The sequence below is a fragment of the Saccostrea cucullata genome, unplaced genomic scaffold (assembly GCF_032062105.1).
Source record: "Saccostrea cucullata isolate Sc308-1 unplaced genomic scaffold, CSIRO_AGI_Scuc_v1 ctg672, whole genome shotgun sequence".
Classification (NCBI taxonomy): Eukaryota; Metazoa; Mollusca; class Bivalvia; order Ostreida; family Ostreidae; genus Saccostrea; species Saccostrea cuccullata.
In genome coordinates, this window is record NW_026928000.1 from 21,169 (window position 1) to 48,252 (window position 27,084).

Below are 27,084 nucleotides of genomic sequence, written 5' to 3' on the forward strand. Positions count from 1 at the left end.
TATAGGATTTCCAAAGAATCTATATATAGGATTATTTTTTGTCCATAACAGTTGGAAAACCTATGGCAAAAGGTAAGGATATCAATTGTAAAAGATTAATGAATGAATGGGAATCCATAGTTTTTATCTGCTTAATAGTCGCTCGCGTGGAGAAGTGGTTAGAGCTTCTGCTCTAGGATCGCGAAGTAAGGAGTTGACCCTTACGTCGCGGGTTCGAATCCCACTGTGGGACGTGGAGACCGGTCCATCGGATGAGACAGTATAAACCGTATATATTTTCATATAAAAGGTGCTGACAGGAAAAAGATCCCTCACTGCTCAATAACCCTAAGTGCCGAGCATAGGACAAAATTTGTAGCTCTCCACCGGCAAGTGGTGGCGTCTCCATATGAGTGAAAAATTCACGAGAAGCACGTTAAACTGCATATTATCAATCAATATGTCTGGAATAGCATGATTAATTAATGATTACTATCTACCTTGTATTTTGATGTAGCAATAATAAGAAAAAAGACGGTATTTGCATTATGTTATGAGCAAAATTATGATGTAGTTAACTATTGTAAAATTAAGTCATGCGATTTATTTAAAATACCCCCAAAACATAATGTCCCTTTAAAATAGTAAGATTTGCAGGAGCCTTTCTTTCTACAGTCATTGATTGCAATATTTTATCTTGAATTTCTCTAGGTTTAGTTCGAATCTGACCTTTTGTAATAATATTTTGAAAAATTTGTTTTTATGTACATGTGTACTTTCAAAGTGAACTATTGCTTAAATTCAAGAAATCACATTTGGTTTTTCCAACCTACAGGATAAGAATTGATACAGATCTTAATTGATGATTTTAAAAATCTAAGAAATGAGCATTTTTATTCAACAGAAATCACCGAGGAACAAAATGATTTTGGGCGTGTACTGCTTAATTCCCCTTAAGCAAGCACTTTAAGTTTTTGATTCTGAAAATCAATGGCGTCCCTTCCAGAGGATGAATCTCTATTGAAATCACTATGTGAAATGCATCGAAACAGTCCCGATGGGGCTTCTCCAGAGGAATCTTTAAACCAACAACCTGCTATTGATCCTGAATCAAAGTCATCGAAACCAGGAGTTTGCAGCTGTTACATGTATAATAGATGTGCTTCAAAAAGTCAGCCTCTATCGACGAGCTCAGAGTCTTTGGAGGACAGCATACCGGCAATATACCGATCAGCGTCGTTTTCTAATTTCTTCAACTCTCCAAGAAGTTCCTCTACAATCTGTAAGTGTCTATTATGGCTAGTTTACTATAATATTTACGGAGAGGCTTATCCTAGCCGCGTACAAGATTGTCTCTGTTAATATATACTAATCAAAATTTCTAAGTCCACAGGTAAGTTTATTTATTATTAGATTTTGCTGCTGGAAAAGCTCTCACTCTCCGGTCCGTCTTGTCCCATTCATGTTCTATAGGGTTGAGATGTGGATGACATTGAAGCTTACCGAAATTGTTTGTACCGGACAATATTAAGCCTACAGTGAGGTCTCCTTACATGCATTCCCCACTCTTCCAGTTTGTTTCTTATAATTTGGATAATTAAGGAGACTTCAATTAATTTTTGATAAGTGCAGAGTAATTGCACATGCACTTAGGTTCCTTCAAAACAGTGAATAATCTTTATGCAGTATCCCTGTTGTGTCGTCGCAGTACGTGCATACGCCTTGACCTTGGGCACTTCCGGTTCCGGTTTCAGTGAATTTCCGGATAAACCCTAGGATGGTTTAGTAGTATATGTTGAAAATATAGCGATTTTTAATGATTGTAAAGAATTCAAGTAAGCTTTGTTCATCTTTCTGACGGTATTTTTAAAGGTTTTAAGTAAAAAAAAAAACAAATACAGGTGAAGGAAATACAACTCTCCTTTAATGCTACAAGCGTGGACCATGTCAACTTCATTTGCACATTGTTGTGCGGACATACACGGCATTTTTATGAAGCCTTTTTCTGTTTTTCGTAAACAGCTTAAGATGGAGAACACATGGAAATTTAAATAAATGAAAGATACACCAGAAAACATAATTATGAAACTCTCACTTTATGCTTTTTAACAAAAACGGTCATGGTTGAGTAATTACACATTCGATTACAAATTTTTGGCCGTAACACGTAAGCATTGAAAAAAGGCAAAATTATAAGCAACTTGTTAATTGATTTTAAGGTTTTTAAATAGTACTTAAAATAATAAAAGTGGGGAAATAGAAAGTTTGACAAGTATATATATTTTTTCAAATGGTATTTAATCATTGTAGATACAAGAAATCCAATTATTTATTTGACATTTTCCGATGAAAGTAAGAGGCATACACTTGAAATGTGTTCACTTTGTACAGAACTCAGCGATTCCCTTGAGTATTCTGTGAAAATTGATTCTTATAAAGCGCTTCGAAGAGCAGGAGAACTGAATATTCATAGTTGGAGAGACACAAATTACAAAAGAGCTAAATGGATACTGTTCTGTATTTCACCGCAATATAAAAACGCATTAAAAGCAGGAGAAGATAACCGTCCAGTAGTTGAGATAAAAGAACAAGAGCAAGGCATTATCTACATTCATAATATTGCAAGGGCGGAGTTTCTGCAAAATGGGAGCAAAAACCATAGAATGATACCGGTTCTTTTCACCAAAACTAAGGCATCTACAGATGATATTCCGGAATTTTTAAGATCTTCGGCATTTTTCTGGTTTCCAGATCAGAAAGAGGATTTATATCAATTTTTAAGTACACACAGAAATGACAGTCTGTAAAACAAAAGCCTTTACATGTATATTTGTAAATACCTATTTTGAGATTGGAAGAAAAAGTTGAAAGCATATACAGTTATAAATATAATAGAGCCTATTTGTATAAACCACAAACGGAGGTTAAGGCAGCAGCTAGATCATTTTTCCGCCAATGAACACTTCAATAATTATTGTAAAATCCACAATTAAGGGAAAATCAAATATTAAATTTATTATATATTTCAATTTATTGTCCTTTAAATAGTCCTGAATGAGTCTCGGGTAAATTGTTTTATTCGAAAAAATGTCAATAAAAAAGTTTCAGCTAATCCTTCATCCAACAATCGACTATTTGAATTTAATGTCTTTAAAGACCTCTTATCAAGGTACATGTAGGATGTGGCACAATAATAATCTCTCACTAATCATTTGTTCCTAGTGCCAAAAAAAGGCATATAGCTGTAGATTTAAAGATCTTTACCGGTATATAGTGAACCTATATACTGGTGAAAAATTTCGAATGGAAGGTTAAACAAAATATAAACAATCTTGTTACAGAATTAATTATTCCATAATTTTGCATGAAATAATTTGTACATAGTATTGAATAAAGTTCATCAATTCCTATTCATCACACGATGTTAGCAGCACATTCAAAGTACAGTGTACATTAAAATAAGGAAATATTTGTTATTTCAAAGTATGCCGTGTAATGTTGAACTTAAGCATCTTTGTTGGTCAGAAATACAGAGCAAAAACAAAACTAAGCCAATTTTATTTTTAAAAAATTAGGATAGTAATTCAGCTAACTAATTTCTCTCCATTTATTTTTAAAGAATCACTCATGATATTTACATGTAGAATATATTCTTCATATCTCTCATTTCATAATTTTTTAACATGAATTACTGGAGGATTGCTATTTTTATTATCACTCAGTATGCACACTTATTTGATCAACTGTTATGATTTTATGTGTTAAGTATTTTACCCTTATGACAACACTTCAGTACAATGACAAAGGTTTAACTAATATTTGTTTTGTATGTTAGTATTTAATTTTAGCACTTATATTAATCTTTAAACATGAATAAAAAATGTTATCTCAGTCTATAGTTCATGTTATTTATGAAAGCATGTAAAGAAGAAAACACTTGCTGTATTGTGGCCTTCAACTTGACATTTGGATATATAGACGACGATGTATTGTCAATAAACAATGTTTATTTCCAAACTTATGTCGAGACGATATATCCCGGTGAGCTTGAGATGAAAGATGCCACAGAGTCTGACACATCTGTGCCATATTTTGATATTTTACTTGAAAAAGACGTTAATGAAACATGCAACAATTCAAAATGGGAGCAGGGATAAAAAGGACCCCCAAAACATAGGAGGTGGATCAGATTTCATGGAGGAGTGAGCATCTCCTGCCGACCGGTCCCACCCGCCGTGTGTTCCTTGACACGATCGGAAAATAACGAGAAAATCCGTCGTCAATTCAGTGTATAAATAATGGTCTAACAATTACTATGAAAAACGTCAGTAGGCATTTGACTCAATGATACCTTGAATTTGCTGACAAGGTCATTACATCGACCATAGATTTTACAAATGATGACTTTAAACGAGATTGCTGGTATTTTTGATTCATCAACTTATTTGTCAATAATTTACCCCGTTTTAGAAATTGTACATAACGTAGAGCATGCTCTTGTGTACCGAATCAACTGCAAACTCCATATGCAAGTGATGAAGGTATATTGCTGCTGGAAAGGAAGCTGACGATTGAAAAGTTAGTCAACACGTTTATCATAGAGCTTTGGTGTTAGATTGCTATTAACATCTAACAACAAAGCTTTATGATAAACTTGATAAGTTTACAATCGTCAACTTCCATATGCCTTAACATACTATTCGTAATGTACATAAAATATATGTACAAATTGTGACAGGCTATTGATAAAAACTTTTCAAAGGTATTTAGAAGTAAATATCTCGGCAACCTTTATGACTCCTGGTCACAATGTTTGAATTACATTGATCTATAAAAGGTAATCCAGTTCTAAAAGCAGTTTACGATGCAACATTGTCCTCTTGTCATAAAAGAGTATGTATATTTACATGTACTGTTTCATTGTGTGCGATATGGGTTTGCACTTAATTTTCACTGGTTTCATGTTTGCACATTTTCAAATGTTGACCTTAATGAAGCTTCACATTCCTTTCACTGTTTAATTGTACCGAAGTCCAGATCGGAGAAAATTCTTATTCACAACTCAGTTTTCGAATCATTTACTGAGGTGAAAATGAAAAGTGTGTGTAAGGAGGAGAATAATTCTCTACATAAAGTATAACCAATTTTCGGTAAACTTGATTTTTTTTTTTACAGACATTAAATCATGAAGACTGAGAAACGTCAATTTGCAAATTGATAACAAAAAATACTCAACCAAAATTATACATCCTATTTTATTGGGCGGAGGACTTGGACCCTTGACAAACATGTTGATTCCTTTTTTTCTAAATTCTGGAACTTGCCATTGTTTGTTCTTACATCAACAAAAAGCCGAGGAAACCTGCAACTAAATGCAAATTGATTAAAACAAAAAATAGTTCTTCATGAAAATTCCCTTTATAAAACTTTTTACATCCAAAAATTATTATGGAATATTTTGATAGACAAGGAATATGAACAATGTCACAGACCAAATTGTAATTAAGGTACAGATACCTCATATATATATTTTAAAAGAGAGGTGTGAATGCAACCTAAATTAAAAATAATATATTTATTTGAATTCACGTGAAAAAGAAATCAAAACAAAGGAAAGGACAAAATAATGCTTTTAATCGAGTTTGACACACAGGGTCGGCATATTTTATATTTTTACATCATTATATCAATGCAATGAAAGTTCAACAGGTAGATCTTTTTTCCAATGGGCAAAAAATGAGATAATTTTTCACTCAGTGTTATTTTTTTATGCCTAGATATTAATTGAGCTGTCGTTTGAAAGAAATTTCTAAATTGTACATTTAATAAATAAAAATGAATATAATGTGCGAATTTAATTAATCTCTCTTAATATATTTAGAATTTTGATTCTTTATCACCGTCATTTTCTCTGAGAAATTAAATAACAAGATAACGCTTTTTCTAATTATCTACATCGATTTAATTCTGTCAGTAACGGTATATCCGAGGTCATGATTTATCATCTGATGGACTGTTGAATACTTGGCAACAGAAATATAACCTGGGTGGGATAGAAAAATTTGTTACCTGTATACATACAAAAGCAATCTACTTCGACTTTGTGCATTGGCCTACGTGCAGTATGTCCAGGTTGCAATGGCATGTCAAAAATAAGATCTAGGACACTGCCATGGAGTGTACTCATGCATGGGGTCTTACATATTCTGTATTTCACAATGTATGTATAAATAGCAAAAACGAACTAAAAAAAGTAATATGAATATCTTTAAGATGTTCAATGATGCATTTGCTTATATTTTATTATAAAAAGATATAATGAATCCTTAATGTCAGTTGTATTGATGGAATAAAATGAATGGTCATGCTATTATCGCTAGAAAAGTGGGAGGGTATATACTGATCGGGATGTCCGTCCGTCCGTTGCGCTTTGGGGTACCCGTCTCTTTTAAGAATTTAATGAGACATTCACAGAATCTTTGTTATATAATGCCATCGTGCTCCTCCTATTTTACTTTTTGATGTGACACTTATTTCGGGCCTCTGAGAGCAAAATATGAACTTTGCCATAATAATCATATGGGAGGAGGGGGGGTCATTTAGTGAGGTCAGTGCTCTATATGTAATTTGTAATTAAAAATGATATAGATCAACACTTTATGTTATGTAATGCTATATATTTTTAAAGATCATCATAACATTAATTAAATTGTGTGGGTTTATTTTTTATATACACAGCACAATTACAACCTCAGGGGTTACCTTATGAAAAAACTAACAGCTACATTGCAGATTCAATAGCCATATATATGATAAATGGTAACTGTTTTTGAAAAGTTTGCTATGTGTTGTGCATATAAAAGAAACTGTAATGTTTTCTGAAAATTTAATTAATATCTTGTATCCCAAGTCGAAGTTTTATATGGGAAAGAGCACGTTCAAGCCGATTACAAACTTGATTGTTCGAATTTCACTGTGTGTCGTGGAGACCGGTCCTTCAGTTGAGACCGTATAAACCAAGGTCTCGTGTCACAGTAGGTGCTGGCACGAAAAAGATCCCACACTGCTTAATGGCCCTAAGTGCCCCGAGTATAGGTCAAAATTTGCAGCTTTTTTCACTAGCAATTCCTTTCAATATTCATTTTTAAAGCTTCGAATACTATATTTCCTTCATATTGAGGGGGGTAAAGCCTTTCAATGAACATTTTCAATAGTAAAAGTATTGTTGGCAAAAAAAGTGCCCCCCCCCCTGTTGCTACGTCCCTGCAACATTAAACCATGGCAATCATAAGACTATTTTATTTAAAATTAATAAAAAAAAATTAAGGGAGGTCAAAATGTGACAGATAATTGTGATATCGAATAAGATATTGATAATATATTGATAACAACGTATCATTCTATTTTTACATACTTCATTTGATAGCCTCTTCCTATGATTCGTTTATCTTGTTCTAAATGTTTAACACATACATTTATACAAGAATAAGGCGATGATGATTATTCTGATTAAAACAAAACTGGACATAAAGGTTTAAAACAAAGACAAAGCATTTTTTAGCCGATCAGAACTCGTCGGAGAGAGAATGCCATCGATAGCATACCCTGAACAAAAGTTGAACAACAGTTCATGATAAATATGGATGTAAAATATAATGTTTTTTCATTATTGCCCCCAAAATTATTATTTTTCTAAAAATATATTTAGAATCTTAAAGCGATTTAAAATTAAAGTTTCACAGACTCTTTTCCGATGATTAAATTAATGGCAATGTTTGTTGATACATTATGTGTATTTTTGTTTAAATGTTTAACATATACATTTATACAAGTAAAAGGCGATGATAATTATTAAAAACTGAATTAAATAAGCTGTTTTATTAAAGAACTTAAATACTTATGGAAATTACAAAGCAATTTTTATTAAATTTGAAATCGATGGACAGAGAGAATGCATAGTTCGTGTACCGAATGTAGGTCATTATCAAATTTCAATATCGCAAGGGCATAAAGTTGAAATTAGAAATTCAACTATTAATTGTTTTCACTTTGTATGAAAAGTATGCTGCTTTGTAAGAACATTTTAATAGTTAAATTTTCAGGTAAATAGACCAAAATTATTTTTAAAAAATATTTTGTGTACTTATAAAATCTCGATTTAAAGAAAGCAGCAGCACTTTTCAAGTTAACGAAAACATCCTTTATCTATATTCAAAAAATGGTTAAGATCTATTCAATGTATGCCCTTGCGAAAATACGATTTTACGTGGCATCTCGATGTAAAATATATGTAACCTGTACATAAAAATACGACATAATTAATAAAATACATTCTCTTCATGGGTAATGAATAATCGCACTAAATAAAGGATATACATTGGTATTAATCGACTATTAAAAACCTTTGAATAATTTTCCGTTTAATAGTAAAAGGCATTTTTCATTGTTAAAAAATTCCTCAATCTGCCTCTCAAAGTACATGGAATACGTCATTTTTACAAAAATGACGTCATGTTTACAAGTTCATCCTGATCAGTGCTTTCTTTATAAGCAGCTACATGGGAGTTAACTAGCAACTTTTTTTTTTAGTGCATTGATAAGTTTTATTGCTGTTTATTATGCTAATACAGTTAAAAATGGCATATTATTTATTTCAAAGAACTTAAAATATATTTTTGTGTGACGTCACAGTAAACTTTTCTCGAAAATAGGCCCCGCTATTTCTATATAACACAATTTTATTCTTTTTAAGGTAATTCACATAAATAAGGAAGTGATGTACCAAGTGCTGTTGAACCATGATATAATTCGTAATTCAAAAAAATCATGGTTTTCCAAGATGATAAGTATTTCAAACTTGATATCTTGATCAAGTGTCATTCTGGTCATACAACTTGAATTTTATATCATTCTGTAAAAGGGGTATGATATGTTTATACCTTTAATTTCTAACACGACATGAAAATAATGCATCTAATAACAATATATACACAATGTGTAATAGTCAAGTCTATAACTAATAAAGGGGTAATATACAGATATATTCACAGAAACATAACAAATAAGTGCAGAGAAAATTATTTTTTTTTCTTTTTCTGTTCAGAAGCAGAAGACATGTATTTTTAAATGTCGATTAAAACACATAGTACGAATGCACCTAACAAAGCAAATTATCAGAGTTGTGAAATAAAAAAAAAGTTTATTTAGTTATTCGCATGTAATACAAGTGTTAAATAGCCCTATTACAGAGAGAGGGCATGACTTGGTAAACTGTTTTCTTATATTCTTTGAAATCTCTTCTTTACAAAGTCATTCCTCTTTGCATTGGAAAAGTCTTGATATGCATGTTCAATCAAAAATAGTTTATGATAAAAAGTTTAAATCTTTATGTAATTTCCTCATTCTTCTCTTAATTGTTCATAAGGATACTAGGTATACTAGACAAAGTAATACTTCAGAAATAATTAATTGCTGTTATTGTCGAGTGAATATGAGATTTCTTTTTTAAGGATGCATTTGTATATTTACTACAGTGATTTATTTTTTTTTTTTTACATTTACCTAACTAAACTATGATGTGATCATGCTGATGACTTGTTTCAATCATTCATTAAACTTGTTCATAATTCCATCGGCTTAGAAATACATTTGCTCTCGATTTTGAAACAAAGTAAGTGCTCTCTATTAATCTTTATTGATTTTTTTAAATTCATGTACGTGTTACAATATTGAAAATTAATTGTCATTTTATATATGAACAATAGTTTTAGGAAAAGATAACACCATGAACACTGGCATTTTACTATGGATATACATGTATCTCTTAATAGATGCAAGAAACTAGAAATACTGTGAGCACTGAGCTCACTAAATCATACCCCCGCCTCCAATATGGTTATAATGGCAAAGTCCATTGTTGCATTGGGAGACCCAAAATAAGTGTCAAATCAAAAAAGTAAAATAGAAGATACACAGTGGTATTATGTAAAAAAGAATCTATGAGAGCATCATTTAATTTTATTCAGTGGTATAGGAGGAGTTGCAGATAAGAGATGGGTGCCCTTCAATATTATAGAAGAATGGCCGTGTCATTGCCTTGCTCTTGGAAACCAAAAATATGTGTCCTATCAAAATCTAAAAATGAGGTGCATAATGGCACTTTGTAACAAAGGTTTTGTGAAAGTCTCATTAAATTTCATTCAGTGATATAAGAGGATTTACGGATAAGATATCCCTAACAACAAAATACTGTAGTAAACTACATGTATAGTTTACTATAGTTAATTTTACTAAATCAGTGTCAAAGTTATCACTATAGTAAATCAAAGTTTTCAAAGTTTTCACTAAAGTGTCAACGTGTTCACTATAGTAAATAAAAGTTTTCAAAGTGTTCACTATAGTGTCAAAGTTATCACTATATTAAATCAAAGTTTCAAAGTTATTACCATGCATAGTAAATCAAAGTTTTCCATAGCAAAACAAAGTTTCTCATAGTAAATCAAAGTTTCTATAGTGATCACCATGGCCATTCAAAGTTTTCATAGTTATCACTATAGTAAATCAAAGTGTCAAAGTGTTCACTATAGTAAATCAAAGTTTTCATAGTGTCCAAGTGTTCACTATAGTGAAATATAGTAAACTATAGTTAACTTTAGTATTTTTTTTGTTAGGGAAGAGGTACCCTGAAGCGTAACAGATGGACAGACGTACAGACAGACGGACGGAAGGACCTCCCGACTATTATATACTCGGTACCCTCCAATTTTTCAATCGGGGGTATAATAAGCTGTTTAATCGTAATGAGGCAAAAATATGACTGTTTTTGTGTTAAGTGCTGTCTTTTTATCACAATTTGACTGTGTTTCAAAAACAGTTAAAACGTTCACAAAAGAACATTTAACTCCATTCATAAAATATAATCTTGGCATATCGTCAACATTTTTCGGCTGATATCTCGTAAAGTGGGGTGAACAGTAGGGTGACGTGAGGTGTATCTAAATTTAGACTATTACCTGTATTTCAAAGAAATGTGTTTGGTCATATCAGCTGCGAAACATGGACCCAGGAGATCAAGGTAAGCATGGTTCTTCTGTTAGATGGACAATGAACATGTTTATTTGTTTCTGTTGCTGTTTAATTAATATGAACATGTTATATTGATATTGATTTTAAATTCGTTTATATAGCACCCATACTTTTTAGGTCATAGAATAAAGCATGTCAAAATTTATATAAACCTGTCAACAAATATAATTATTACTTTGTGCCTTCTTATTTGATGAAAAAAAAAATCAATTGAGTGCGCATTAGTAGTATGTTCATTAAAAAAATTCATTATGTATTTTATGCCCCGAAATAATTTGCTTTTTAATATAGGTCATGCAAATCTTTCAAATGTTCCCATTCAACTGATGACCCTTTAAAGTCAATTTATAAAAGCCATTCAGGTTTTGCTTAATTTTGTAAAACTGGTTGATAACTCTATAAAATCTTAGAAGCATTAGCATCAATTTACAGTAAATACACATCTACACTACCTTTCGTATACACTACATTTACCACGTAAATATTGCTTGGCGTAAAACAATATATAATCAATCAATGCACACTACCTTTCGATCTTCAATAAGTCGTCGAAGTCTGTTTCATTGATAAACTGTCCCCGTTCTTTGTTATTGCATTTAGAAAATTTGATGTTTTTGCAAATATAGTGGTTTTGAGAATCATATGGATATTTCATACATATACGGTGAAGGATTTGGTATAAAAATGTTTGTTCATCTTGCCCTGTGTAGACTTACAGATGGTTGTTTTATTCAATAGGAAATAGATGTAGAGCAAGCGAGAACAGGTGTGACTGTAGAGACTGTAAACCTCACCATTCCCTTGAACCTTACAATACATACACTGGCTCTGAAATTCCCTCTTCTTATTCCCATCTTCATCCTGATTATCCTGATCCAACATTGGAACAAGGGTGTTGTACCTGTTATAAGTATAAGACTTCCACTGCAAAAAGCCAACCCCTACTAACTACATCAGACTGCTCAAGGGAAATCACCAGGTCTCGGACTTGGTCATTTTCTAGTTTTTACAGCAATCCCAGAAGATCGACGATAACCGGTATGTAAATAAATGGTTTCCAAAAACATTTATTTGTTATCAGGAATATAATTAACGCAGAGAAAAACTTTAAGACGATATTGCAGATTTTTCTTTTTATTTTTCTTAATCTATGCAGCAAATAGAATAAGGCCTACTTATAGGATATACGTGTTATTTATTGTGTGTTATTCTAATGTTTCAGATGGAAGAAAGCCAATTATTTATTTGACATTTTCTGATAAAAGTAGGAGACACACACTTGATATTAGGAAATTGTGTGAAGAATTGAAGCATTCTCTTGAGTTTTCTGTGAAATGTGATAATTATACTGCCTTAAGAAAAGTAGGAGAACTAAATATTTATAGTTGGAGAGACAAAAACTACGAAGAAGCTAAATGGATACTGTTCTGTATTTCTCCGGAATACAGTAACGCATTGAAAGCAGGCGAGTGCAATAATCCAGTGGCTGAAATAGATGAACAAGAACAAGGCATCATCTACATTCATAACATTGCAAGAGCAGAGTTTCAGCAAAATGGCAGCAAAAACTTTCGAATGATACCTTTAATTTTTACAAAGACTAAGGCATCTAAGGAGAATGTTCCGAAATTTCTAAAATCCTCTCCGTATTTTTTGTTTCCAGAAGATAAAGAGGATTTGTTTCAGTTATTAAGTCCACAAAGACAGCAATGACAGTTAGTTAAAGAAATGAAATTTTACATCACTCTGATTCAGAAACAATCGCACATTTTTCGTTCACAAAGGAGTTTTTTAACTTGTTCTTTTAAATAAAAATGTCAATTTTATTGGATTTGTTTTTGCTACAAAAGCTCTAAAAATTCTAATAATAAATGTTCTAAAATTCTGAATGCTTAAGATATGTGTTATTTATTGATGTTTGCATGTTTCTTTATAAATAGGACTGTGCTATATAAAATAAGAAACATTTATATATACACAAATCCACAAAATTTTAGTTCTCTATATAGAGAAATGTAAAAAATAAAGTATTTTTGTTTCATATTAAAAAAATAATTTTCCACATTTTTGGATATTCTAATGTCCTATGAATGAACAAGCGAACACGAACTCTACTTGTGTCTATGGTCAGGTGAAAGCTAAATTACCTTAACATGGATGACCCCACCTTTTCCATCCTCAATAAACTCCCAATTTATGTTTAAATTTCTCAATATCATATCACCTGCATATTGAATTTAATCATTTTCAAATCGAAAAAGCACAAAGGCAGATTTTTGAGAAAAAAATTGATATTGAATAGCTTTCTTTAATTTCCATTGAAGTAAGAATTTCACAAGAAACCTTTTAGCACATATATTGTATTTTGTATGTATGATATGTTTCCTATCAATTCTAATGTTATTGATTAAAACCACTACTGACTACGGATTACTTCATCTACATGACTATAAAAGAGAGATCAGGTGTGGCCGGTCGACATGAGGTGTTTAATATTCCAATAGTGCACCTGATATTCAACCTCTGGTGTTTCCAAAAGTCCGTGTTTTGGTTTTTTCATGATTTTTATTGAATAAAGGATTCATGAAATATACGGAGATAACATACAGTATTCAAGCTCAAAAGTCCATTTTACTATACAAAATAGGATAAGAGCTAGCACAGATCTCAAAATCATCAGAGGTGGGATCAGGTGCCGTGAAGGAGTGAACATTCCCTGCCGACCGGTCACACTAGCCGTGTGCTCTTGGTCATGATTGGGAAGTAAAGGGAAAAATTCGTCGACAATTCAGTGTGTAAATAATGGTCTAACAATAAGTATGACAAATGTCACTCAGTATTTGACTTAATGATAAATTGTATTTGCCGACAAGGTCATTGTATCGATCACAGAAGTTACGAAATGATAACTTTAAATGAGACTATTGTGATTGACCGCTTCTTGATATTTTCACTTTTGGTACTAGACCTTATTGTTGAAGGTGATATGGCGAATGAGATGTTTTGTGTACTTGCTTCACTAAGGATGATTTAAAAGATATGCTTATTTGTAAGATTGTAAAATATCCAGCTTGTTTTATTTTAAAACATTCAATGATTTATATTTTTAAGTATTTAGGAGCTGCATAAGGGCATACTGTATTTCCGTTTTTGTTCTAACCTGAAGAAACATTTAAAACGCACATTTACTTTTCCAAATTGAAAGCAAGATGTGTTTGTGAAACACCGATGCTCCGTATATGGTAGCTTTTATTAAGGGTTGAATGTGCATACAACGAATGAAAGTCAAACTCCAAGGTTAAGAAAGGTGTGTCACAAGAAATATACATGTGAAATTTGAAAAAAATTGTATTAACTGTTAAAAAGATATGGCCAAGGAAACAGTTTTATGAAGTGGGCCAAACTCTAAGGTCACGTTCAACGGGTCAGAAATATTTATAGTCTTTTAAAGGTCTTCTCACAATGAATATTCATGTGAAGTATTAAAGCAAACAAGCAGGTACTAGTAATCAGGCAAACAGACGTGCGGACAGAACAAAAACGCATACGCCCGAATCCTCGATTACAGGGACAGAAAAATAGCGAACTTGTTTATAATGATAATAACTGAAGCGGTAAAGTGGCAGTCTACACTAAATCAACGTGATTAAGGCATATATTTTATTTTTAAAACATCAATTAACAAAAAAGTCGTATTTGTATTGAATTGATTGGCTTTTAAAACTACAAGATTTTTTCATGAAATAAGTAGTAAAAAAAGTAAAGTACGGGTTGTTATCTTGGACCAGGACTTACAGGACTTCACTGTTTATTCATTTGCAATTCAGTATAATTAATGGAGATGATTTATTTGCATCTAATTGCAGTTTAGTAGTTATAGGATAACATTTTTGCATTCCTATTTTGCTACATACGACTTCTTCAGGCAGTATTAAAATTACTTTGGACAAGTTAAGTTTTTCCGCTTTTCTTTTTAAAAAAATACCACACTGTAAACCAATGAAAATGTAAAAGAATAAGAAAAGAGAGTATATTCTTCCTAAATAAATTTACCTTTATTAAAAAATTCTTTTTATAGGGTTTAATACTCTGGATATCCTATTATTAGAAATAACCCTTATCGAAATACGTAGCAGAGGTCATTCAGTTTGAGTTTACATCAGATACCTTGTAAAAAATTGTATGTAAAAACGTGAAATTAATTCTACTCCTAACATTTGGAATACATTTATAGGTTTATTCTTTTAAGAGCTAAAATGTTTCATTCTCAATGTATCAGTTTGAAACCAACCCGCAACGATTTTGACTACTGATAGAATATTTTCTATGATCTTTAAGTAAAATAAATGATTCGCAGCGATTTATATTCGCCAGCTGAGATCACCAAATTTGCAGAAATGTCTCACGCGCCAATAGAAGTTGGTTTATAGTATTTCATATGTATGTATGAAATTATTTAAAGGTTAAATTTCGTTGTCTTTTGAAACCAATTGATTTATTTATATCATAGGCGTTGGAACCGGGGGGGGGGGGCTTACTTTTTTTTTTGGTTGGTTTAGCCTGCCCACTTTCAATTAGCCCGTCCTTCGATTTGCTTCCGACGCCCAAGTATATTTAAAAAGATAATATAGTGTTAAAACCCGTTTGCGAATCGCTCGGGTGTTAAAGTTGCCAAGATAAGAGTACGTCACAGGTGACCCAAAATAAACACGGTTTCGGTATGACCACGTGACTACGTTTTAACCTGTTTATAAACAAGGACAGGGTATTATGTCTGACATAGGACTTTTCACCAAATCTGACATGGACAGGATGCATTTGGACCAAGTCATGTCTGCAAAAGGACCTTCCAGTAATTTTGGTACGGACAATTGCGACATATATAGTCTGATAACTTTCTTTCTTAATTTTTTCAGTTGCATTACGTAAATTCTACATTTTGATTTCAGATCATTCGTGCTCTTGCCAAGACTGCCAAAATTATCTAAAACAAATAGGAAATTTTGATTATGTGAAAGGTGATGACATACATTGGGGTCAATGTAAAAACAGTTCATTTCATGAAACTTCAGTTGAAAGTAACATTAAACAAAACTTATGTAAATCAGATTCGAAAGACTGCAAGTCATGCTTGATGCCTAACAAATGGCCATCTCTTCCGAATTCACTTTTTGAATCTAAACATGAAGATGGTTTCAAACCAACAGAGGATAGCTCAAGAAGCTTGCCAAAGTCGAAGAATTCTCTTGTCAAAGGAAATGTTTCATTGAGCACTGGACATTTACCAAACCGGCTTATTGATTTTGAAACTTTGGAAGACAACCCACACAGCTCTCATAGTGCGGTTCAATTAAGCAGTAATATACCCCTCTGTAAGTACTTATTCAGTACATATTAACAATGATAAAAATATTAACATTCTTTTCGTATTTAATCATCTTTCAATATCAGGTCTTTAGGTATCTACAATGATAATTCTTTTATTTCTTTTCAGGCATTTGCAATGACAATCCAATTGTTTACGTAACGTTTGCTCCTGGAAGCAAGAGGCATGAACAAGAAGTTGCTGATTTGTGTGAGATATGTGATGGAGCCGGGTTTACCGTCAAATGTGACAGTGACAGGACTCTAATGGAGAACGGGGAGCTGAATGTTAATCAATGGCGGGATATCAACTTCCAGCGGGCTGCGTGCATTTTGTTCTGCATTTCACCAGCTTATAATGGAATGGTTAAACTGCTGGAGGAAGATAACATAGCCATAGCAGAAGAAAATGATCGTTTCAAGGGAGCTTTGTACATTTTTAATTTAGCTCGAGCTGAGCTTGTTGACTCTTACTCAATTGATAGGAGATTTTTTTGTGTTTTGTTCACGAACTCAGCGGGGAAGCTGGAAGTTCCGAGGTGCTTTACACCTTATGCAAAGTTTAAATTTCCTGGAGAGTCCCAAATCCTTGTCAGTGCAATACAAAATCGTTATATACGCAATCAAAGGAGATTGTAGTTAAATTTACTTGTGCTTTGTTTCGGATGATAAAAATGTTTCTTATTTTTGTCATAAGAATAAACATATATATGATTGCATATACTGTTAGACACATTCTTTTTGAATGTCATTAGTCTCCTATGGGGGTTTTAAATGTTGCAAATTTCAATTGCATTAAATTTGGATAAAGAGAGATAATTCTTTTTAACAATGTGCTTTTAAATACGGTATGGCATTTAGCAATACTAAATACGAATTTCCAGGGAATTCCAATTGTTATATTTAAATGTGCGTCATTGGGTGGGTATCTGTTCAAGTGTACTCTTTCAAAAAGTGGTATGTACAGTGTATACAGAAAAGTCTCTTTAAGTAGGTTTATAAAAAAATAAAAATTACCTGTTTAGACAGAAAACATTGTTTAAAGAGGTATTTTGTATTCATTTTATGCTTTATAGCTACTTAATTCAGATTTTTAGATTTAAAACTTTTGGTATAGTTTGTTTTTATTTCCAGTCATGGTGATTATACATCACTATTTCATAAGCATTGTTCATTTGAAAAATAGCAATGTTAAAAAGTTCACAGGGACATGAACTTTGCTGGTCAAATTATCACATCCTTTGAAGTCCGAAGAATTTCTCTGCAGATGTGATCGTGTATGAACTTAATTTGTCGTAAAAGGCATTTAGAGTAGCGGGCGTCAAATTAGACACTTTTTCGACACGAATGATTTGTGTTAATAAATTTTCTAAATTAAATGTTTTTTCTCTTAAACATTAAAACCTTATCCAAATAAAGGCTTTTGGAGAAAAAATTTAAAGAGACATTAGTCTTTTTAAAGATTTTAGTTGATAGCTAGGTATAAATTTTTAAGGTACTTAGGTAAAATAAAGAGGGAACTGTTTATGTGATAGGAAAAATGGCAAGGCTCCTCATATACATTTGCTATTAAAAGATTGTATATCAGTAGGTAGTAGTATTCAAAAATATATTACGTATGCATCGTTAAATATTATCAGTTTTGACTGTTTTATAATGCATTTTTGTGTGCCAAAATAAAAATGTTAAAAATCAATATTTTTCATCAATTGCAACTTATGAAATTCATATTTTGTTTTAAGCAATTGTTTGAACTGTAAAAACAATTATGATAGGTAATTACTTTTAAAGTAGATCAGACTTTTTGTCAATAAAAATGGATTCTAGCGACCTTTTAGAAGTCTACAATTTGTTAGAGGACTTAGTTTCCGAAAATTAGGTTTACAAATGTTGTTAATGCCGAAATCTAGCATCCTTTTTATGTCAACTAGAGTATCTGTGCGTAAAATCAGAGTGATTTTAACGAAGTGTGTAATTTTGTCGAAGACTCATCACAACATGTAAATTTCTGAGTTCCGCTTTTATTGACGAAGCGGTTGTAAATCAAAAAGTCTTGTTTTTTTTTTTTAGTTATTGTGAGGCATGGTAATAAAAAAAATGTACAAATTTAAAGTGGATTTATCGGAGTTTTTGAAGAACCACATCTGATTTACATCAATTCTAGAATAAGCTGCAGGACAGAACGTCTGCGCTTCTCCTTAACAGTAAATATCATTTTGGTAAGAAAAGAAGTATAGAAAGTGTACGATAGAGTTTTTAATGAATCCGGTAATATATCTTTGTTTGTTTGGAATTTCATACGAATTTTTTAAGAACACAGAAAAGGTAGGATGGATAAAACTCATTTTGGATTGGTGAAATTTTAAACGTATGAATTACTGAAATGTGATTTTGATGCATTTCATCTCTGGAAAGTGGATTGAGAGTATGTGTATAGGTCTTCCAGACCTAGAATTAACACCAAATTCTTCCAGAATGCGTTACAAACAAAGACGATATTGTTACCAGACTTGTCTTCTGGCACCATTACACATTTTTCATGTAGTCTCTCTAAAAAGATGTTTCAAACAGGACTGTAGTAGAGAGAAGAAAAAAAATGTTTTGGATTTTCAATATCTAGGTTCTGTAGGATTTGTTTGCAATTGAAAATTTTGGAAGCAACAATACAAGTATCTGCAGGAAATGCGAGGTGTAGACTTCAACATGAAATATAAAGGAATGCAAGATATTCCTGTTTGGTTTTTATTTTCGAAAAGAGTAGCTAAGTTCCTTTCTGCAACGCTTTTCATCTGAGGTTTAATTGATGCAGTTTTTAAGAGTCTGTAATACTTAGAACTTTTAATTATAGAAAGCTGATTATAAGCTTATGTACAATAAATATTTTTGATGATTGATTAATATTATGGCCAATCTTTTTTATCCTTAAAAAAATGTGAATTAAAAGTAATGAAATTAAAGTTTCTTGAAATACACTCATTATTAAGTTGTGATATATTCCATATATCTTTATTTTTATGTTGGTTTAAAAAAGTTATTAAAAAACTTTTTAATCTACTCCTATTTTGTATTTTGGTATGGACATTTGAGCTTGAATACTATTCGTTAACTCCATATATTTCACCAAAGTTCTTGTAACAATTCTCTCTCAGGCGGTAATGGAATGATACAATGTTGTCAGTAACTGTATTTTCAAAGGCCTGACTCATTCTTTGATACACTGAATACCTGACAACAACCGTTACCCGGAGAGCGTTGAATCTTTTGAACCTGTTACTTTTCCATTTACATGTATCTATACAATCTATTTCGAAGTTGTGAAGTGGTGTTATGCGCTTGGTACCCTGGTCACAATGGCATGCCAGAAGATTATGCAGGATCTGGGATTTCCGCGGGTATTGAATACACATTGAGACATAAATTGACCAGACCGTCTAAAACATGCAGGAAGGTACTATAAAAACAGATTTGAACATATCCAGTAAAATTTGTTGTGAGTGATATGTCAAGAATAGGTTAAAATATACCTGTCAGGTGTTAATGTAATATGTATAAGTAGTGGTTTTTGATTATTAGATGATCAAACAGTTCTATGCCAATTATTTCTTTAGTATTCAGCAATACAGTGCTTTATAATACGCAGTAAAAAAAAATTACATGTAAGAAATACATGGAGATAACGAACAGTATTCAAGCTCAAAAGTTCATAAAATACAAAATAGGAGCGGAGCAAACACGCCTCCAAAAGCTAAGAGGAATCAGGTGCCGTGGAGGAGGGAGCATTCCCTGCCAACTGGTCACATCCGCTGTATGCTCTTTGTCATGTTCGGTAAATAAAAATTCATAAAGATTAATTCAGGATCATGGCAGAAATACAAAAGTTCTCTACGTGCAGGTGCACCCAGTTTGTATTAGGTTTTTGTGCGTACGACGAGGTTTGTGTGACATTTTTTTATTTTTTTTTTGTGTGTGTGTGTGTGTGATATCATTAAGCTCCTGTCTTAAACATGCACTACGGTGTAATTTCGATATCACAGAAATTCATATCAGTATAAATCTATCACGATTTCATGGTCGTACCTCTGTATGTTAATTTTTTTTATAAAAAAAATGTTGGGTACGCAATAAATATTACATTGATATAGAGAATAAAACTGCAAAAAAGAAACTGTTGTTAAATATTTTAAAAGTAAGATAAAGCTTACTCTTAACGTACATATTAGCTTGATCTGTTCCAGCTGAGGATAAAAACACTGGGTAGGAAGGCATGAAGTTATAATACTTTTTTTAAATAAAAAAAATTGATTCCTGGAATCAAAATTTTATGAAGTTATAATACGTTATAGTTTTAATGCATTAGTAATTAGTTTTAAAAAAAATTGATTCCTGGAGATTTTGGATGTCAAAAGTTTGCTTTGGACCCTTGGTTACTGTATATCTATTTTATAATTGTCATTTACACGCTAAGAAATACATCTGTGATTGTGACGTGATAGTGAGTCACTTCGTCAAAAAATGAAGTTAAAGAAAATAAAATTAGTAAAAGCGTGCGTTATATTTTTTATATTTTTCCACAGAGCACAATCTCAAAATATTATTATATTAATTAGTTTTAATGTAAGAGATCAGAAACTTACATAGGTGTCCGTCGTCCGTCCGTCTGTCTGTCTGTAAACAATTTTTCAAAACGCTATCCTACAGTTTTGGAAGATTTTAATATTTTGGCACACAAGTAGAATACACTAAGATTCATAAAATAGTGCATCGGTTTTTGATTTCGATGAACGGTGTTGCCATGGTTACTAAAAATAGAATTTTCTGTGAAATTCCTTTGAAATGCTATCCTACAGTTTTTTATTTAATATGTGGCACAAAAACACACTAAGATACATAAAATAGTGCATCAGTTTTTGATTTCGATGAACGGTGTTGCCATGGTTACTAAAAATAGAATTTTCTGTGAAATTCCTTTTAAACGCTACTCCTTCTACAAAACTGATTTCAATATAACTTGGCACACAAGAAAATAAAACATAAAAAAGCTCGGTTTTTGATTTATATATTTTATGTTTTTTCTGTGAAATTTCTTTAAAACACAACTTCTTCTACAGTTTTGGTCAAAATATGCTATCCTTTTTTTATATTACCAGTAGCTACATCGACAGAGACTTTTTGATATTGACAATTGAAAAGCATTCTTTACTTTTTGACCGTTGAATGTGCTCATCTTTTCATTCTGTGCTGAAGGTAGTCAAATGCGGGTTTCTTTCTGTGAAATTCAATAACATTGTTATTGCAATTTCACCTATCCTGGCTAAACTCTTAAAGAAAACCTTGTAATCGAAAATAAAAAATAAAGTTCTTTATACTACATGGGATAATTGCTTCATGTTCAGGGTTAAAATGTATAAAGTGAACCTAGTTCTTTTAACATGTATCTTGAAAATATAACCTACAATTCAAATACACCTTACTATATACTCAGGTACTCAAATTTGCAACTAAACACTGTAGATTATCAAAAGGTGGAATCAAAAAGAAAATCCTTTAATCATGCATAATTAATACCTATGTTTCACTATATCTCTAGTTTCAAGTGTTTCAAATCTCAAGTTCATATTTTTATGGTTTTTTTCTTTTATTCTTTTTTCAGTCTATTTACTGATGCAACGGTCGTGTATCTTCATTTTATAAATATAGCAACTCTTTTTAGTCATTTTTGTGGTTGCTAATTAGATTAGTTTAAAGTCTGAAAAACGTATAAAACGTGTATAGTTTAAGATATTGTCTTTTAATTGGAGAGTTCGATTAAAAGATAGAGGTAACGTCATGGACTACTAGTACTGTTTGTGCTGTACATGTTTTCACATTTACTACTGAAATGCTAACAAGTATGTTAACCAAAATAGCACATAGAAATTTGTCCCAACATATGAATTGTAAATTCTTCGGCTTATTTATAAAAATGATGTTCTCCTTTACGTAATTTGTTAAAACACATCTTCGATGAATGTTAACCGTCGCCTTTTTTCTGTGGAAAATGTAGTTTAAAGTTTTAAAAAAAACCTGAAGGTGGAACAATTGCTTTTCCAAGAGCTAAAAGCCTAAAATATCTTTTCATACGAGATACATGAATTCATTGTTTCCTTGTATCCGTTGCAATTGGTTTTTAGGTCGGTCCTATGATGTATTTAAATTTAGACTATTATCGTTAAGTCAAAAAATGTTAATTAATTTGGTCATAAAAACTACAAAACATGGACTGTGAACAAGAACGTAAGCATGCAAATATTAAAGATCTATATTTGTAAAGCTTCATCATTGTTCAAATGATCTATCTATTTATTTTTAGTTTTATGGGGGACATATCCTAATATTTTTGCATTAACTGAATAGAATTGGGATTGCCGTTCACTTAGTTTGATGCAACGATAATAAGCATAAAATTAGTTTGCATTCTTTTCAATGAAACAAAATCACGAATCCTTTTATATATGAAATATATTTATTTCAATAACCAGAAGTCTCTGTCGAGACTGTAGCTCTACTGGTTTATACTTAAAACAAAGGAAGAGAAAAGTAGCAGTTGGGACTTGAGACTTTAAATCAGCAATAAATTTTTGCATCAAAATAAAAACCAATGCACAGAATTATGTAAGTATAGTCTACTTGTGTGCCAAGTGATATGAAATCAGACCAAATCTGTAGGAGGAGTAGCATTTTGAAAGAATTTCACAGAAATTTCTATTTTTAGTCACCAGGCAACACCGTTCATCGAAATAAAAAACTGATGCACAGAATTATGTATCTTAGTGTAGTCTACTTGTGTGCCAAGTTATAATGAAATTGGACCAAAACTGTAGGCGGAGTAGCATTTTGAAAGAATTTCACAGAAATTTCTATTTTTAGTAACCACGGCAACATTGAAATCAAAAAAATGCACAGAATTACTACTTGTGTGCCAGGTTATACTGAAATCGGACCAAATCTGTAGGAGGAGTAGCATTTTGAAAGAATTTCAAATAGGCAACACCGTTCATCGAAATCAAAAACCGATGCACAAAATTATGTTTATTGTGTGATATGAAAAATTACACTAAACTGAAATTATAAGCTCTTCTGGTCTTTAAATATTTCAGAAATTAGCCCTTTTAGGGAAATTTAACATGGAATTTCCATTTATATGTATTTTTGGATTGTATTACCTCATTCTTTGATTGGTTGTAATTTGTCGTCACGTGTTCAGTGCTCAGTACTATTTAAACAATTTTTTCTACCATTAGAGTTTTTTGATGTGCGAAGTTTAGTTTTTTAGATAATTTCTGAAAACATTTAAAAGGTTCGCGTGTTTGTTAGTTTTGTTATACTTCGACAACAATACCCGGGGCTTGACTATGGCAAGTAAGTAATAGGAATTGCTCTCTAGTGTTGCAAAGCATACAATATTGCAAAAAAAAAAATTTAGTCTTATCTAGTATCATATTATGTCATTTAATATTATTGTGTTATTTCATTTTTTTTTTCAGATGCAGGACAGCCAATTGTTTATTTGACATTTTCTAATAAAAGTAAGAGACACGCACATGAGATTTTTAAATTGTGTGAAGAATTGGAGGATTCTCTGTATTTTTCTGTGAAATGTGATACATTTAATTATAATGCCCTCCAAAATCCAGAACTGATAAATTTCAATGGCTGGAGAGACCAGATTTACGAAAAAGCTAGATGGATATTCTTTCGTATTTCGCCAGAATATAGCAACACTTTAAAAGCAGGAGAGGGCAACATTCCAATGGCTCAAATAAATGAACACGATCAAGGCATTATCTATATTCATAATGTTGCAAAGGCGGAGTTTCGGCAAAATAGCATCAGAGACCATCGATTGATACCGTTGCTGTTTACAAAAACTAATGCCTCTGTTCATGATATTCCACCCTTTTTACGATCTTCGCCATATTTCTGGTTTCCAGAACAAAAAAAGGATTTATTTAATTTTTTAAGAACCTAAGGTATCCATTTAAAGTATCAATTGAAAAGCATTTTATAACTTGGTGCGTTTTTGCATTATGACAGAAATTTGAAGACATACACGAGAATTAAGTCCGTGTTTGTATTTAACACTTTTTCAGTCCGTGTTTGTATTTAACACTTTTTCAAAATACTTTTTCAATTCAAAATATTTGACCACAATCATGATAATGTGTATATTTTTTTGTGTTCGTGAAATCGGATCTAAAAGACTATTATAAAAGTGATGAATCTTAAAATTAGGAAAACCCTAAATATATAACACAGCATGATTTATATAAACGTCATGTTTGTTTTCAAACATAGTGTTGTGACATAATAAATGTGGTACACTAAATTATCTATATGTTTAATATTACTTATATTAACCTTGTGGATAACATTACTTAAACTTACGTTTCATATTATTAACATAAATAGGGAAAATTAAGGGGGCGTTTAATAATCATAAATAGACCTTTATAAAAAATAAATTAATAATTAAATTTTATATCAAATTGTCTTTGTAATAAATTGTATTTGCTAACAAGGTCATGGTATCGTGCTTAGACCGTGTATGGTAATAAAAAGTTTGGAAGCAATAATTGATGTAGATTTGTAGAACATACAGGTTGTAGACTTCAATTTAAAATATTTATATTACGTGATTAATATTACTTATATAAACCTTTTATAATATTATGACAGGGTGTTTTATAATCATAAAGAGATTTTATTTTACAAAAGAAATTGATAATTAAATTTTTTAATGACCACATGAACATCATAAAAGAATAAAAATATTTTTAGTATTATATTAAAACTGTGACAACTGAAAATTTATAACAAATAAGGAAAGTTCACAAACGATTCAGAAACATCTTCAGAGAGAAAGTGATTCCCAGTTATAAGTGAACAAGACAGCTAACACATATATTTGCTGTCAGGGGAATGTTGTACCAAAACTGTATGTAACTGATCTCAAAAACACCTCATTTAGAACACGTTTTCAGCATAAGAAAAAGAAAACTACCTCCTACTCCTAGTTATTGTATGTAATTTTTTTTTCATCTTCTTTGTGTAAAAATTGTTGAATTTGCAATAAAATTTATAAACGTGTTCTGTTGAAAAATGTTCAATTTAAATATTCAAATAAAGCATGCCAAGATGAGACAGACTAGCAATTTAATATTTTTATATAAGAAAAAAAATATTGAAGATTATGAAACACATCATTTAATAACATTTTTGAAACTTGTGAATCAAATCTTTCAGAAATAATTTATATCTATTCCTTTAATGAAATACCATTGGATAACATGCTTTTTCCACGTATAACTTATTTTGGTAAGATTTTTTTTAAAAGTTTTTAACAATTTAATCTAAGGCAAAATAATGAATAGAAATAAAATTGGTTTTATGTTATATGGTTTGTAATAATCATATTTTTAATAACAATTTTGATTTTAAAAATTTTTTTGTGAAACGGGCTGATTTTCCATATTTTGGTCAATGTGTCCTTTGCAAAGATATGCTCTAATACTTTAATTACAAAAGGTTTTAAACAAAGATTTTAAAAGCAAAATATAAATTTAATTAATTGCTTGCATTAATGTAAATAAAATGATGATGTGATAAGCTGATAAAAAGATAACTCCATTCAATTAGAATAAACTGTTACTTAACAAAAGCAAAAAAAATACTTAATACTGTGGTTCAAAGTGTAGGTCCACTTTAAAAAAGAACTTAAGTCTAAGTGTTGAATTAAACTCTGCATAACAACCTTATTAACATTATACATGTATTATGTCTCCTACATAGATTGGGCACAAAAAAAATGACTTTTTATGCCTCTGCCACATCAGGACAAAAGAAACATTTAATTTCCATTGCACTGGTCAATGTTACATAGTGAAACAAACACAAATTCATGTTTAGAAAAAAAAAGCATGGACAAAATACACACAGTTGAACATAATGTACTATCTGCATCAGCAACAAGGTACAAGCAATCAGATGTAACCAATTCCAAAGTTTGATAATCAAGGCTGATAAAAGAAGTATGAAATCTAACATGGCATATGCCTATTTATGGGTCATGTTCAGCTTCAACTTTAAATATCATAAAATTGTACTTTAATATAGACATTAAAAAATATATCTTTCATTAATAATAATTCCTAATAAGCAACAAGATAGGAATATAAATCTCAAAAGGTACCATTCAGCTAAAATGTTTAGTGTGTACATTTTTAGATATTTTTTGTGAAAAGGCCCTTCAAAAAATTGTCTACATATTGCTTTCAAAAGCTGAGTAGTAATTATACATAGTTTGAAAACTATGATTAAATACTTACGCAAGTGAGTTAAGGCTAAATATGGATATTTCTATGCAAATGAGCTGATAAAAATTCATAAGTTGTATATTTTATGTACAGAGAAAGTTCAAATTGAATACATACAAACAGGTTTTAAACATAAGACATCATTGTTCTCTCCCATTCAAGGTAATAAATCATATCAAAAAAATCACGTCGGCACAAGGGCATGTCCTATCTAATTTAAAATAAACAATGTATAATATTAAGGAGAATATTATTAAAATTAATAAAATTGCTGCACAAATCCTATGGACTTTCTCAATCGATA

At 31.2% G+C, this 27,084-nt stretch overlaps 4 protein-coding genes across 4 annotated transcripts; all 4 read left to right on the forward strand.

Moving 5' to 3' along the window:
* On the forward strand, positions 1–3,870 carry LOC134276124 (uncharacterized). Its single transcript, XM_062758396.1, has 3 exons — positions 1–72; positions 884–1,261; positions 2,290–3,870. The coding sequence occupies exons 2-3, from the start codon at positions 970–972 to the stop codon at positions 2,784–2,786; spliced, it is 789 nt and encodes a 262-aa protein (XP_062614380.1). The 5' UTR covers positions 1–72; positions 884–969; the 3' UTR covers positions 2,787–3,870.
* A 7,103-nt stretch (positions 3,871–10,973) lies between these two features.
* LOC134276125 (uncharacterized) lies at positions 10,974–12,814 on the forward strand. Its single transcript, XM_062758398.1, has 3 exons — positions 10,974–11,053; positions 11,803–12,102; positions 12,287–12,814. Exons 1-3 carry the CDS (start codon positions 11,035–11,037, stop codon positions 12,775–12,777), a joined length of 810 nt encoding a protein of 269 aa, XP_062614382.1. The 5' UTR covers positions 10,974–11,034; the 3' UTR covers positions 12,778–12,814.
* Positions 12,815–15,843: 3,029 nt separating this feature from the next.
* LOC134276126 (uncharacterized) lies at positions 15,844–17,404 on the forward strand. The gene is made up of 3 exons (XM_062758399.1): positions 15,844–15,925; positions 16,014–16,436; positions 16,559–17,404. Exons 1-3 carry the CDS (start codon positions 15,868–15,870, stop codon positions 17,065–17,067), a joined length of 990 nt encoding a protein of 329 aa, XP_062614383.1. The 5' UTR covers positions 15,844–15,867; the 3' UTR covers positions 17,068–17,404.
* Positions 17,405–23,653: 6,249 nt separating this feature from the next.
* Positions 23,654–24,555, forward strand: LOC134276127 (uncharacterized). The gene is made up of 2 exons (XM_062758400.1): positions 23,654–23,826; positions 23,952–24,555. Exons 1-2 carry the CDS (start codon positions 23,820–23,822, stop codon positions 24,434–24,436), a joined length of 492 nt encoding a protein of 163 aa, XP_062614384.1. The 5' UTR covers positions 23,654–23,819; the 3' UTR covers positions 24,437–24,555.
* The last annotated feature ends 2,529 nt before the right edge of the window (positions 24,556–27,084 follow it).